The sequence below is a fragment of the Oryza glaberrima genome, chromosome 9 (genome assembly GCF_000147395.1).
Source record: "Oryza glaberrima chromosome 9, OglaRS2, whole genome shotgun sequence".
NCBI lineage: Eukaryota > Viridiplantae > Streptophyta > Magnoliopsida > Poales > Poaceae > Oryza > Oryza glaberrima.
This window is the reverse complement of record NC_068334.1, coordinates 17,564,893-17,580,316: the sequence shown is the minus strand read 5'-3', so window position 1 is coordinate 17,580,316 and position 15,424 is coordinate 17,564,893. Positions and strand designations below refer to the sequence as shown.

Below are 15,424 nucleotides of genomic sequence, written 5' to 3'. Positions count from 1 at the left end.
CATATTTTATCCAGGCGCTTAGCACTGTCTAGATCCTCTTGGAGATTCTGCAGCTAAGAGATGAAGGTTCGTCTCCACTACGACACAATGACACATAACTTATGACTCTGAAGTCTGGAGCATGATTCTTGTGGGAGATGATAAATCACTTATTCATGCGTTCAAAATGACATCCTCAATAGCGTGATGACAAAGAAGTACCTTTTTTTTTTCTTTATAATGGGCAGAGAAGTACTTGATCCTAGAAAGGCAAAAGCACATGTAGGTGGGTAAAGTACAAATATTCTAACAATTGAGAATTTGTAAGTAGAGGCTCTAATATACTGTCCTACTTGGAATATGATACAGAGAAAATATCACAATTTTTTTATAGGAGTAGCTAGCTGGATGATAAGGTCCATTGCATCATTCCAATTGTGCCAATGTTGAAATGACTAGGCAACTGGTCAATTATAAAGGGATAGTTTAGGACTTTCTGCAACTTGCCCCTCATTATGCAGTTGTTTATAGAATGAGCAATTATACTGTCTGCTAAGCTCTATCCCAATTTCCCTGTTCTGCTCTCCTACTTTTGTAACCGAAACCAATTTTCCCTTGTTATTTAAGCTATTCTTCAGACGACTCACGTGTAGATCAAAATGTCAACATGGGGCTACGATATCGAAAGATATATTAACATGGAACAACTCAATACAAATACAAATCTCTATATTGACTCAAAGAATATGACCCCATGTTTTTCATGAGGCAAGACAATGGGATTGACTACACGCTGTACAACAATACAACCTATGCAACTTACTACTATATTATCCACGTAATAACCTACAGCCTACAAATTGAAATATTCAAAAAACATCCAATTGAACTTTGACTAAAGTTTCTATAGCTTCTGATCCATGCCAAAGACGACGGATCCTGCATGACATCAAGAAAACAAATCAGTAAGTTTTTTCCTTCGCGAAAACGCAAAAGGATTGTACGTCAATCAGTAAGTTACAAGTATGATACGGCAAGTATTTTCACTGTCTGAATTCTCGGTTGTGTAGAGACTAGAGAGTTGTCACTTGTCAGTTAATTTACCTAACGTTGGCAGTAGGATGGTGAGAGCTGCAACCCCGACAATTTTCAGGGGCGTTCCGGCGATCACCATGTCCTTGATGCTGATGTAGCCCGTGCTGAAGCCGACGACGTTGCCCGGCGAGCCGGTGGGCAGCAGGTAGGACAGCTGCGCGCCGACGGCGCCGGGGACCATGAGGAGGAGCGGGTGCACGCCGATGGACTTGCCCAGCTCGGCGAGCAGCGGGAGCACCAGCGTGGCGGTCGCGTCGTCGGAGGTGAACTCGGTGATGACGCCGCTGAAGACGCACGCCACGGGCGCGATGGCCAGCGCCGGCGCGCCGCGGAGGAAGCCGAGCCCCTCGGACAGGATGTCGGTCAGGCCGCTCGCCCTGAAGCCGTCGGCGATGGCGAAGCCGGCGCCGAGGAGGAGGATGATGTTCCACTGCAGCCTCCGGCACTTGCCCCAGTCCATGAGCTTCTCGCCGTCGTTCTTGCCGCTCGGGATTATGAACAGCAGCGTCGCCATCATGATCTGCATTGCGAGCCAAGTTGTTGTCCCGTGAGATCATGTGACAAATCGTCTCTGAGAAAACAAATCAGAATTTGTTCGATCCTTGGTGCGCTTACAGTGACAGTTCCATCCCCAACTTCGCCGTGGAAGAGTGATCCCCACCCAGGAATATCATCTGTCAGGCTCCTCGTCATCCATAGGACAATCAAACCCTGCAAGAATCAATTATGGATACATTAAAATTTTGTCACACTATAACGAACCCCTCCATGATCGCGTCATAATAACGAACCTGCACAAAATTAGTTGAGAAGGGCCCACCAGTGATGATGTGGCAAATTTTAAAATTTTGGGAACTAAAATTTCAGGCATCTCTTGGAGAAGGGGGTGTTTTATAGGCCAAATTAGTTTTTGGCTGTCCCCAATATAGGATTTTTGGGGCTTTAATTTTAGCCCTTTGTTGGAGATGCTCTAACCGAACACTGTTTCCAGGTTGAGATAATTGCTATAACCCCAGAAATGGAAACGGAACTTACCCCAAAAACGGCTAGAACCATCTTCTCTGCAAAAGCCATAGGACCTGTCACAAATCAAGATGGACAACCGAATCAGAATCCATTATGGCAATAATTATCATGGCACTGATATTTCAATGAGTGCCACTGTTATGGAGAAAAAGACCAAAACGAGGTCCATTTCAGAGTTACCCAGGTTTCAGGAAATATTGGCCGAGAAGCTGTCAGAGTTTCAGAGATAACCCCAGAATAACATTGACCACGCCATTGATGAGCACTGGCCATTGCCGTGAAGTAACAAACAAACAGAGCAAGAACGAGAACCTACCAAGCAAGCTGAGCTCCCTCCTGAGATGGCTCCTGTCCAGGTAAGCTGAGAGCGCCCTCCCGGTGTTCTTGGAGCAGTACAGGACGCAGAGCGTGGCCCAGAGCGCGACGAAGAGGACGAGCGCCAATGGGAGCCCGAACGACATCCACGAGCTGAAGGTGATGGGCGGCTGCTCCGGGAAGTAGGTGGACCACATCCCCACCAGGATGATGTTCACCCCGGTGCCCGTCAGCGTCGCCATCCCGCCGATCGCCGACGCGTACACGACGCCGAGCACCACCGCCTTGGAGAACCGCTGCACCTCCCGCGCGTCCGCGGCGCTGCTCGCCGAGGACGACGCCCCGTCGACGCGCGGGAACCGCTGCAGGATCCCCGTCGCCACCGGCATCATCATGACGGTGCACGGCGTGTTGTGGATCCACATGCTGATGAACATGGTGGTGCCGCAGATTCCCAGCAGCAGCAGCGGCGGCTTCACCGGGTCGCCGCAGAACAGCGACGTGATCTGCAACAAAGTTCGCGGGTTTTCCTTGGATTGTTAGTTGCACGGTTCGGACGAACGGGCTTGGTAAAGACGGGCTCGCGGCGCGGATCACGTACGTTGAGAGCGAGGCGGCGGTGGATGTTGTAGTGCTCGATGGCGAGCGCGAGGATGAAGCTGCCGAGGACGAGGGAGATGACGTCGTCCATGTAGGCCTTGGCGACGGCGTCGGAGGAGGAGATGCCGAACACGGGGAAGAGGAACAGCGGCGCCATGGACGCGACGGCGAGCGGCACGGCGTCGGTAATCCACCACAGGAACACCCAGGCGAGCACCCCGAGCATGTTGCGCGCGGCGCGGTGGCCGCCGAGGTCGACGAGGCCGCAGATCAGCGCGCACGCCACGGGGCCCGACGCGACCGCCAGGTACTTGTTGGCGAGCAGCGACCTCAGCGCGGCGCAGGAGCGCCGGCCCGCCGCGCCGTCGTCGTCGTGCAGCGGGAGCAGCGGCCTCGTCACGTCCTCCGACGAGCTCTCCCAGTGGCTGCGCCTCGGATCCATGGCCGGTTACAAATTTTACAAAAATCGTTACGCGATTCGCCTCTTCCGCCCGCCGCGTTCGACGACGACTGATTGGTTTTGCGTTCTCGTCTTCTCCAGCTGCAGTGTCCCAAAAAGCTTGGCGCTTTTATAGCCGGCGCGGGAACAGAAACAGAGAAACTGTTTGTAAAACTGAAAAGTACTTGTTGCGAACTTGCGGTTATCAGGTTGTGATCAAATGATCATCGATCATTCGTAGCGCGTCGAATCAAGGCGCCACGTCAGATATTATTTAACCAGGAAAAGCCAAATTAGTAACATGGAAATTTTTCATGGCTATCCAACGACCAGTAGGGAGCATTAATGACCTTTTTTAATTAACAAGTCAGCATCCAGATAAGCACGGTCAGCAGTACAAACCCGCGGATAAGACTCCAGCCATCGACTGCTGACGTGTCCTCCGCCATGCTCGTGCCCCCATCTTGAACCAGCCCTTGAGTGGACGAAGAGCTGGCCGACCGCGGTTGGTTGGTCGGACGGAGACGGGGCGACCCGCCGACGCACGCACGGCCGTCTCACGGCGTCGAGCAGCTGCAATTGATCACGTACTACTACGGCGCCCGGGTCTTATCCGGACATGTCGACACGATCCATCGGCTCAGACGACAAGGACGCTTCCTTGCACTCGCTCTCGCGGAATCATCTCTAGCTGCTGCTATCCACGCACGTCTTGACGTGGGCACACGGCCGCCCACGCCGCGCGGTGGCGCGCGGGCGATCTGCATCGGCGGCACCGAGTGTACGAGCGCGAGCAACGGAACAGCGTTGGTTTGGTTGGCAGCGGCATGTGCACGCGTCGCGGTCGCGGTCGCGAGGGGGTGGCGCCTCCCTGAGATGCACCCGCGCGCGGTTGCGGCGGCGTTTAATCGTTTTGTGTTTCTCGCGTGCTCGCGCGGCGGTTACAAATAATTTCCACGGTTCGGGGGGCTCGAAAGCGATCGATCGATCTCCTCCGCTACTACGATCGATCGAGCATTATTTGTTGGGCGGCTGGTGGATGCATTCGCGGCAAGATGCACCTGCACATGAGGGAGGGGGGATCGCGGCGTGTCGTGGCCCGGAAGCCCACCGAAGCAGCAGGGGACGTATCTCTTTCCCGATCGGTGCAGGCTGTCTCGCTATAATTTGTTTTGGGTCCATTGCTTCGTTCCGTTAATTCCCCTGGTCGTAGTAGATGGATAATGTCATCAGGTACGTACGTGTCTGCCATCGAACAACTTACTCTGGCTGGGGATGAGATACGGATCCTGTTGTTGCGTGAGGGATCTCGAGTTACGCTCCTACAAGCGAGAGGCAAATGGTCACTGCTTACTGGCTAAAGCAGTTTAAGCGAAAAAAAAGGTCTAATTACTGGCTGAGAGGGAGAACCGGGAATATTGACTCCTGCTGATTCATATCGTCATATCGAGCTCGAGTCATGTAGCTAGCCGTACACGTTATAAGCTTGACTTGTTCAGTACTACTCTATTCGCACACATAAATTCAGGCACATGCATGCACACGGCTAGCTCACATTCTTCTGTCGCATTCCTAGCTGCTTCCGTAGCGCATGACGTCAAACCTATAGCAGCCGGGTCCGGCGCCGTCTATTGCTTCTCTCTGTTCGCAATTTCGCAGGCGATTCGATCCAAAAGTTGGTTCCAACCGAGTCGAAACAGGGACAGAAGGTACCAAATCTTCCTTTTAACAACACGACCTGTCTGCTAAATGAATATTCGGCCTCAATGATTGAATGTCGATCTGCCTCTGGCTTGCAATCGTGTCGAAACCAACACTTCGAAAATAACGTCCCGTGGCCGCGTAGCCGCTAGCTTAGCTTGGGATCGATGACGACACAGAGTGGAACACGCGAAGATTTACACGAAAGGCGCGCCTGCCTCGCATTACACGTAAGTAGACGGGACGCCACACGTAGACACAATCATCGTTAGTCCGATTACGCGAGGACAGGACACGAGTACCGAGTATACGTATATAGGAGTACGACGTACGTAGGTCTCGATTGATCGGTCGGCGGCGACAATCATCATCCGGGGCAGCCGCGATCGGTGGACGACGAGTCCGAATCGCATTTCTGTGCGCGCACGCGCGCGTAAACTGTTTGATGATCGCTGCCTGCGAGCAGTCGAGCAGGAGATGAGCAGGTTTGCTACGGGAGCGATAGCTCGAGATTCCAACCAAATTTCGGGCGCAATCGCGGCTGCCACGTGACGTGACTAGCTAAGGCGAGGTTTGCGATAGGATGAGCACGAGATCAGCCGATCGACCGTTTCACGGTAACGGGTTTATTAACTGGTGACTAGTCTTTTCTCGTACGTGTGTGTGGTCTTCAGATTCCGTGTTAGAAATCACATACTATGTTGCTTATGTTTGGTGACGGTCTGACTGACCAATGATCACAACCACACGTTTTTTATTTCTGTATTTTCAATGTCTGTCATGATCAAACCCCTTTCGTGTCGAAATTCTGTGTCTTGTACTCTTGTTTGTTCTAGAGAAAAAGAAAAAAAAAAAACTTTGTGAGCTAGAACCGAGAGAGAGAGAGAGGAAGATCAGAAGTTCAGAACATCTTATCGGAGCGTCTTCATTTCATTGGATTGTGTTAGGCCGAATCAGTAAAGGCCCAATCCGTCACCAGGTTGGATTTGTGAGGTTTTCCATACCTGAAGCCGAAAAGGACCAATTAGACTCAGTTCAAAGGAAAAAAGTTTACTTTAGGTCCCTCAATTTGTCGCACAGTTTGAAATTTGTCCCTAAACCGAAATACCAGATACCACCCATCATCAACTCTCAAAACTACTGCAAATAAGATCCCAAGGCAGTTCAGACAGTGGTTTTGGCTGACGTGGCGTCTATGTGGATGGTTTAACTTGTTCATTGTCCCACTTGGCGTTGACGTGGCACTACAATTGAGATTAAAAAATTAAAATAAAATATATGGGCCCAAAAGCCAGTCAAATAAAACAAAATATATAATGGGACCCACATGTCGGTGGGTCCCACTTCCTCCACCTTGCCCCTCTCTCCTCTCCATCCCCTCCTCCTCCCTTTGCTTCCAAATTCCAAGTGAGTGTGCGGCGACGGCGGCCGGCATGCAAGGCAGCAGCGGCAAATGAGGTGAGTCCCGTCAAACATCCTTTACATGGACCAAAATAAACAACCCATATAAGGCCCATATTACACGTCGATGATGTATTCTGTTTCTCAGGCCCAACAAAGGACAGTCTTGGACTTCGTAATTTTTTTTTTCCAAACGAACCGCATAGGGAAGTTTCGGGCGTTATAATAATTTTCCAAACGAGCCGCATAAGAGAGTATGAGATTTTAAATATATTGATAGAGTAAGAGAAAATTATAAAACCATAGCCCAAGCGAACTACACTCTACGCGCCTACATCGTAAGCTGTCGGAGCAAGGAACTCCTCTAGTGGGAAGGCTAGACACCCTTCCTTGAGAGTTCGGCCAAAGTGCAAGCATCCGTGCTCATGCTCAGGTCGTGCGAGAGTACATGGACACATGATTTATACAGGTTCAGATCGCTGGGAAGCGTAATACTCTACTCCTATGGTTCTAGGACTATATGATGGAGTTTACAATGAGTTATTGGTGTTGTTTTAAGTGGGAGAGTATCAACCCTTCTTCACTATAATGTGGCTAGAATCTAACTTAATCAGAATGAATCAAACTGATTGAACCGGAATTAGAAAAAAAAATTCTCAATGGCATGGATCCTCCTTCCATACATCAAGGGGATTTTACATCGTCCATGCATACAATAAAAAACGGACCCCAACTCCGCAGGAGATGGTAAGCTTAGTCTTGTCGCTGTCCCTCCAAGAAAGCTAATCGGATGTAACGTGTTCACCTATCATCTATGTAACATCCTGGCCCAATTAGAATTTGTCTTGTGTGACCCATGAGAGCTGTGTGCGCATGTTTAGTACCACCTTACTGGTTTAGCAAGGGTGGAATCAACTTATAAGGCTTCTTCCCTTCAACCATACAACTCTCGGGTTAACCCTTTTACACGAATCGAGTATGAAAGTGTAAGTGGGCCCACACGTCAGATGGGCTGGTTACGCGGTTCTAGAGAGAGTGTTGTTACAACCTAACAAGTGGAGCAGGGTAGATGAAGTCTTCATCCCAACTGCCAATGGGCCCTCTCGTTAGCCACTAAGGCTGATAAAGAGTGGGCCACATTGGGTGAGCAAGGAGCATGCGTCGCGTCGCCCACCTTTTCTCCAGGGCAACGTGGGCAAGCGAGGGGATGCAATTATGATAGGGCGAGGCTACACACATGACCGAATCAAATCTCCTTGATGATGTAGATTCATCTAGAGAGACATCAGGCCTCGATGCCAACCTCGGGTCCCTATCCTACTTGCAGTGGTTTCGTTAACGGAAGCTAGCTTGGCCCCGAGCTAATGTTGACATCGAGTCACCTTCTTTGGCACTTGGGTCCCTACATTAGTCCTTGCCTTGACCATCGTGTGCCCCGTAGTGCCCCAAGCAGCTGATGGAGTGGGAAGCCTTGTTTCCACTTATCCGACACAAGCACACATTGTTAAACAATAATCAGGAGCATGACATCCCAACACACTCAACTTCATCTATGCCTTTGGGTTTATTGGGAAGAGGACGAGACATAAGAATGAATCTGCTATCTCTCGCGAGGCGTGCAAAAATGTGGTCATCTTGTGATGGCAAGGGCGTTGCGACAAGAGGAGAATCCATCTAAGGTGGCTAATGGACCTTCAAAAAGACACCTCTAGGGAGGTTGCACTGCCGGAAAACATGGGTTATTTTTCCCCATCTTGCGCGCCTGGCGATGTTTTTTTTTTCTAATTATCTTGTATAATCCAGGTTATAGTAGAAAAACATACGGTATAAATTTTGAAAGTTATGTTGCAAAATTTACTATGTAATTACAATATTACTGTACGTAATCTATAATGTAAAAAATCTACAATTTTTCTTTTTATAAAATATGACGTTGTAAACATAAAAAAATGTGACATTATAAATATAGTCCCATACGGCAAACAAGCAAAATACCATGATATGCCAACTTTCAAGATAAATTTCGCTGGTGTGAAGTGAATGGTTCCAAATCAAATCATATATTTGCCTGCTTTTAAAAATGCTATATATACAAACTATCTAAAACTAAGGTTAATACTAAGAAATTATTGCAGTACTTATAAATCAGACACATTGAAAATTTTCATGGGGCTCAGTGGGACATGCTACGTAGAAAGGGTTGCTTGTTTCTGGTTTAGAAAAGATAAAGTTTGTGTTTCTCCATATCCGGATACCAACAAATAGAACAGGGTAGGGTACTGCACCTCTGGTTGGCCTGAACCTATATAGACCATTTGTATTCATTTGCTTGGCGGAGTGCTCGGGCCTCGCAGATTTATCTTCTTGATCGTTGTGCGCAACTAACCCCCTGATCAAATCTTATTTTTTGGAAGGGGTCTGCACTTCCCCGCTGCCGGAGAATCGCTACTCCGACGGCCAACTTTATTTATCACAGGTGTCAAGTGAATGGTTCCAAATCAAATCATATCTTTGTCTGCTTTTAAAAATACCACGATATGCCAACTTTTTGACACTTTGACCGTTAATACTAAAAAATTATTACCAGTACTACTTCTAAAATGGACACATTTAAAAATTTCGTCAACATAACATGATAAAAATTTTAATCGAAGTCGTGCATTAGAGTTCTATAAAAACAAATCTTGCATTAGACACAGTGAAAGTCCAAAATGACTTGTTTATGAACTTGTGGAGTAAGTACATGATTTTTAGTCATTGGGCCGAAGATTTGAAGCACCTGCCTAATTGAAAAGCAAGCAGCAACCTTATGCCGGATATGTACACAAAGTGATCGCTATTTGTTTGGAAGAGAAAAAAAAACAAATAAATAAAACAACCTCGTATCATGAGAGAAAGAACTATTCCTTTTTTTTCCCTTCGTTCAGAGCATATGTCGACATGTCGTGTCATGCCATGGTTGCACCCTACTACTCTAAGCCCAGCGCCACCAGCGCCTGAGACTTCCAGTGCTTGGCCTTCTCGAAGCCATTGATGCTGAACTCGAAGTCGTTGATGGTCATGTCGATCTCCTCCTCGGTGTTCATGACGAAGGGCCCCAGCTGCGCCACGGGCTCGCCGATGGGCTCGCCGGCGATGAGCAGGAACCGGAGCGGCTTGTCCGACCTGTTCCACACCTCGACGCCGTCGCCCTGGCCGAGCAGCAGCAGGTGGTGCGCCCCGGCCTTGTCGCCGCCGCCGCCGCCGCCGAACACGCCCTCCCCCTCCAGCACGTACGCGAACGCGTTCCACGTCGCGCACACCGGCTGCCGCGCCGCCGCGTGGGGGCGGACCGTGAAGTCCAGGTACATGGTCGGCGTCCGCGTGCGCACCGGCGACCGGGCGCCCATCGACTGCCCGGCGATCACCCGCACCGTCACGCCGTCCGACGTCGTGCTCGCGATGTCCTTGCTCTGTATCTCCTGGTACCCCGGCTCGATCCTGCACGCACCACACGCGTGTCAAACCACCATGCCAATGCAGCGACACGACATCCGAGAGTGGGGAAAAAAAAACGGAGGAGATGACAAGGACGGGTCGTGACGCACATCTTGTTGTGGGAGGAGAGGTTGACCCAGAGCTGGAGGCCCCTGGAGGTGCCGGGCCCCGCCGGCATCTCCGAGTGCACGATGCCGCGTCCGGCCGTCATCCACTGCACGTCGCCGGCCTTGATCGTGCCACGGTGGCCCTCGAAGTCCTCGTGCGTCACGGCTCCCTGATAAACACCCACCATTCACGTCAGTTCCAATAAGAACACGGTCAAGGCACTGGCGTAAGTAGAACGTAGATTCTGAGTTAAAATTTTTATAGGAGTGAATTTCAGATTAAGTTGTTTACGAGGCTAAGTTCTCAATTTAAATGGTTTCATATTTTCTGTTGGATGTAAAGACCGGATTAAAAATACTCCTCTCTCTTTTTTTTTTAGAAAAAAAGAACACGGTCAGTGCAAAACCAAACTATCAAGGCCATCGTACGTCTTCCTGTAGAAATTGTTTCTTTCTATTTCATTTTACACGGCTTGGCTTGACTGATGTTGGGTTTAGGCGAAGATATATATTACTAATCGATCTGCCAATGATGAGTTCAAGGTGTGAAGCAGAGTTTTGAGCGCGGAAAAGTATACGCGACGCGAGGTGGTTGACGTAGGAAGGCTACCAACCAAAGGCAGAGCAAGGCAACAGGGCCCGTTTGGATGGGTTAGATTCTTCAATTTGACGGAAAGAAACGTTCTGAATTTGCTAAAAACTACTACTCCGTATCAGCCTATCAGGTTTGCGTTGTTGACAAATGAAACGCGTTTAATTCGTTTCTGCTGATCCGTGTGATGTGGTTGTCAAAAGACGCTGCTGTCTGTACGTATCAATGGGGATTAAGCAAGGAATTTTCATGGCCGCTCTATATGCAGTTGGATGTTCTACTACCGACGAACAGAATGTGAACTGTGGTAAAAGACTCTGCCTACCTCGAGCATGTAAGTGACGGTCTCGAAACCTCTGTGTGGATGGTCAGGGAACCCAGCCGGAGCAGACACTGCACAGGATTCGATCAAGAAGACGATCAAAAAATGCAAATCTCTATCACTCTAAACCAGATGATCAAAACCGAGCCAGAAGCAATTCACTCACCTGAGAACTCGTCCAGGACGAGGAACGGATCGAAGTACCTCAGCTCAAACCTCCCGATGCTCCGGCGAACGACGGCGCCGACGCCCTCGTGCTGCGGCCGCGCCAGGAACTTCCGCACCACCTGCCGGGGCTTCTCCATCGACGTCGTCATATATAGTACTACCAGTTACCACCTTTGCCGTCGCCGGCGAACGATCGACTTGATCAGAAATTCAGAATTCAAGAACACCTCGACGACCCTTTCTTCTTCCTCCGACCTCCCTTGCCGGCGATGCCTATGGTTTGTAGTAGGGTATGGTGGTTTGGTTTGGGGCCTATTTTCTTCCTCTTTATATAGCGGCAACACACCTCGATTCCGTTACGCCCCGATACGCCGCCGCCGCTGCCGCTGCTGCTGCTGCTGCTGCTTCCCGGGGTCAAAAGCGACAGATGGTTTCTTGGCGTTTTTTCCTCTCTCCGCTACGGGGAAATATATATAAAAGCTCGCCGCATAGCTCGCGCTCTCAAGAGAAAAAGTGTTTCCTTTCGAAACGCTGTGCCAGCTGCTGCAGCTGTTGCGGCCGGCGGCGGTCACGCTGACGCCATGCGCACGCAAGCCGCTAGCCCTAGCGCCCCCGTCGCGCTCGGGGCTCTGCATACGTGTGCCTTGTGACAGCGTCGCATCAGCACGCGGGGGTGGACGGGTGGTGACTGGTGAGTGAATGGAAGACCGAATGGTGATTGGGTGATCAGCGAACTAACGCCTCGCTGTCAAAACGCCACGTTTACTGGCTTACTGCCGTGATGGTTCAGCTGCTTTTCATCTTATTTACCGAATTATTAAAACAGATATAACTCATTATTGAAACAAATTTTTTTTCTGTTGCATTATTTAGACTGTTTGATTTAAGTTATTTATACTAAATTAATTTTATAATATTCAATTTGTATCTACAACCAAGTCAATCATCCGCCGTAATAATCCTAATCCGCCCAGTAATTTAAGTCAAAGGAGTCTTTTATTTAGTAGTAACTCTATCGTGGTGTTTGAGATATATTAAAATGAAGATGAAGTCAGCATAAGACGAGAAAGTCATTTTGATATTTTAAAGTAGAAAGTTTTGTAAGAAATATCATTTAGCAGTTTAAAAAACGTGCTAAAAATTGAGATAAAATGGGTGAAAACGGTGCGGATTTGGACGGATGGCCTTCATACCATATCCTAAACCATATTTTTTAAGCGGATTCGGAGCGGGTGGGGATAGTGTACGGATGCAGATGCGATGCGGAGCGGATTGTGTCGGATGTCGGAAATGGTGCGGAGCCGGTGTGGAATCGGTTCGGAAACGGATTAAATTTATTGGGTGTTACATGTATATGCAATCAATACAACATCGAGTTAGCAATACAAGGAACAATAATACAATAATTAATAAATGACCCATTGTAATAATTATGTACTTAAGTGCTGAACAACGTAAATACATTATGTCTATAATATAAAAATATAGCTACGCAAGTGTGACACGAGACAGTGAAAGCCTTAGGCTAACAAATCTAGGTTAATTGATAAATTAGGTCATTGGATGAACCAACTTATATTATATGCAATATATAGAGTGGTTACATTTGTTGATAATTTTGGATTATCTGACAAACGGCCTATCGGATAATCCGATAGAAATGTCGGATAATCCGCGTTCGCCGGATTTCGAAAAGTGCATACCATATCCTCGTTTCGGACTGATTCGCCCCTAGATCATAAAATCTACTATCTTAATAAAGGAATAGGGACTATAAATTACCACATGGTAAAAATTAAGGGGGCCTTTGAATCAAAGGAATTATAAAGAATTTTCATAGGATTGAAATCCTATAGGAAATTTTCCTATGTAGCTCTTTGATTCAAAGAATTGAAGTTTCCCAAATCGTACAAAATTCCTATGGAATGGCTTATTGCATATAGGTTTTGGAAGAAACTTAGCAAGAGGTCCAACCTCTTGGTAAAAATCCTTTGAGTCTATCTCTCCCATCCGATTCATGTGTTTTTCATGTGATCCAATCAAACGAACATTGTTGTGTTTTTCCTATGTTTTGCAATCCTCTATTTTACACTTACATTTCTATCATAATTCTATGTTTTTTCTATTTCTCCGTTTTTTCATTCCTACGAGGCTAAAAAGGAGTTTTCATTTTGCGGGCGTGAGGTTAATTAATTTTTAGTATTTGGGAGGAAACGGGGCAGAGAAGACAAGATCATGGCCCTGAGGTATTTTTACCTTCCAAGCGACGGCTCCATGATCCTCAATTCAGTTCATGGCTCTGACGTCGAAAGGTAAGATTTTTCACTTGGCTGCAGGCTGGTGATAACATGACGTCCATGTGAGCTCACTCCCTCTCCCTCTGACCTCTCACCTCTCTTCGCCTTCGTGGTGCTTTCGCCTAATCACCATGTGCCTATGATACGTATCATCCACAAAGCCAAGCGTTGACCTCGTGGATACCGTCCTGATCAAATCATTAAAAATCCCATTAATGAGCAGGTTCTAATCGCGGTTAATTAGACCAAGTTCTGTAGTACTAATGCGCAGGCCGGCCGGTGAAATATCTAACTGAATTGTGCAGGGTCCATTACATCTTTTTTTTTATAAAGCTTATGACCTAATTGAGCCTTAAAGTGGGGAACAGAAACTATAATTAGTAGCCGGTAGAACCCTTCTTTTCTGGCCACCAAACGGCCCCGCCCACAGATTAATTAGTCATGTCTACTTCCTTTACAACATCCTGGTGAACTTAATCTACGGGCAGAGAAAAAAGCAGCCATGAAAAGACACCGATTAGGAGATGTCTCGGAGGATTTTGATTGGAACGTGTAAAAATATCGCCACACCGTCAAGAGGCAAGAGCCCACAATCTTGTGCTGTACACAAAATCAATATTTTGACTGCAGATTGCCCCATTTTTTGAACTCAAAATAAAAAAACAGCTTGGAAGGTGATCGCAAACATGCCTCGATGTGACGCCATCTGCCGGACCATGACGAAATGGAGTGGACAATTGGCAAATTGGCAAAGAAACTAGCTTTCCTGGAGACGAAAATGAAATGTAATTCGGTGGGCAAAGTTGATCAAAGTATATAGTACGTGTTCTTATCAGCTTACCCGATAGGCAAAGAGTCTTGACGTATCCATGAGTCATGCCTACGTTCTCAGCTTCTTATGCTTGGATGCAAGACCAAATAGAAGAAATTAAATTGGTACTTGCAGAGAAAAATAATGCGAAAGGAGAGAGGAGAATCGTAACCACCCAACAAGTCACTTTCATTCAGGGAGTCCCACATACTCCTCGTATCTTGTTTTGGATCAATAAGCACCCTGCAAGTAGTTTCCTTGTGTTATCTTGTCTCCTCTGGCAATTTTATCATTTCACCTTTTTTTATCCTATCATTTGTGGCCATTTTATTTTCCAACCTGACACATGACTCTGTTTGTACTTTGTGTAAGTGCTGGTAGCCTGGCATGGCTGGATTCCAGCCCCTACCTCTGTTGGAACAGTTAACCAAAAGCCCATGTAATAGGGAATAATTTATCCGAAAACATCAAGACATCTATAATACGAAAGGGTTATATGTAAATTTTAGTACCACCTTACTAGCTTTAGAAGAGAGTGACACCACTTTAAAAAAGATTATCTCTTCTTACTACTTGAGTTATGTGTGTGAGAGAGAACTAGAGAAACACACGAGCTCATTTGTTTGCCTCGCCTTCTGGGATGCAGGTGCATGTATATAGAACCTACATGAATGGTTCATCAAAATTGGTTTTAGTTGCTTGTATGGACGTAAGTTCCTTTTGCAATTTTATTTACTACATTGGAGTAGTGAAAAATCTGGATCAGTTACATGTGACTTGATTACATTTCCTGATTTCTCTTTAAATACCGAGTCATGGTCTCCACATAAATTTACGGTAAAAAAACTAGGGTTTGCCTTCATATGTACTACACCATCACACGTCGTCTGCTCCATTATGCTAACAAGTGTGTACTAGCGATCGGGAGAGCAGGTCTTTGGAATCATCGTATTCGTGATACTGCAACAGGAGAGCGCAAATAAGGTTCTTTGAGAGCATGGGACGCAATTGGTCACTGATGGCTGCTCATCCACCGCGATTTGTCTACATCATCACAAGAGCGTCGCTCATCGACGTCTACGTCTAGTACTACA

The 15,424-nt window shown here is 47.4% G+C and overlaps 2 protein-coding genes across 2 annotated transcripts; both read right to left on the bottom strand.

The window, feature by feature from the left end:
- Positions 1-629: 629 nt before the first annotated feature.
- On the bottom strand, positions 630-3,540 carry LOC127784012 (tonoplast dicarboxylate transporter-like). Its single transcript, XM_052311185.1, has 6 exons — positions 3,017-3,540; positions 2,417-2,921; positions 2,110-2,153; positions 1,690-1,785; positions 1,084-1,594; positions 630-918 (listed from the first exon to the last, which is right to left on the bottom strand). Exons 1-6 carry the CDS (start codon positions 3,455-3,457, stop codon positions 884-886), a joined length of 1,632 nt encoding a protein of 543 aa, XP_052167145.1. The 5' UTR covers positions 3,458-3,540; the 3' UTR covers positions 630-883.
- A 5,715-nt stretch (positions 3,541-9,255) lies between these two features.
- LOC127783921 (pirin-like protein) lies at positions 9,256-11,681 on the bottom strand. Its single transcript, XM_052311079.1, has 4 exons — positions 11,221-11,681; positions 11,058-11,125; positions 10,144-10,310; positions 9,256-10,036 (listed from the first exon to the last, which is right to left on the bottom strand). The coding sequence occupies exons 1-4, from the start codon at positions 11,369-11,371 to the stop codon at positions 9,526-9,528; spliced, it is 897 nt and encodes a 298-aa protein (XP_052167039.1). The 5' UTR covers positions 11,372-11,681; the 3' UTR covers positions 9,256-9,525.
- Between the last annotated feature and the right edge of the window lie 3,743 nt (positions 11,682-15,424).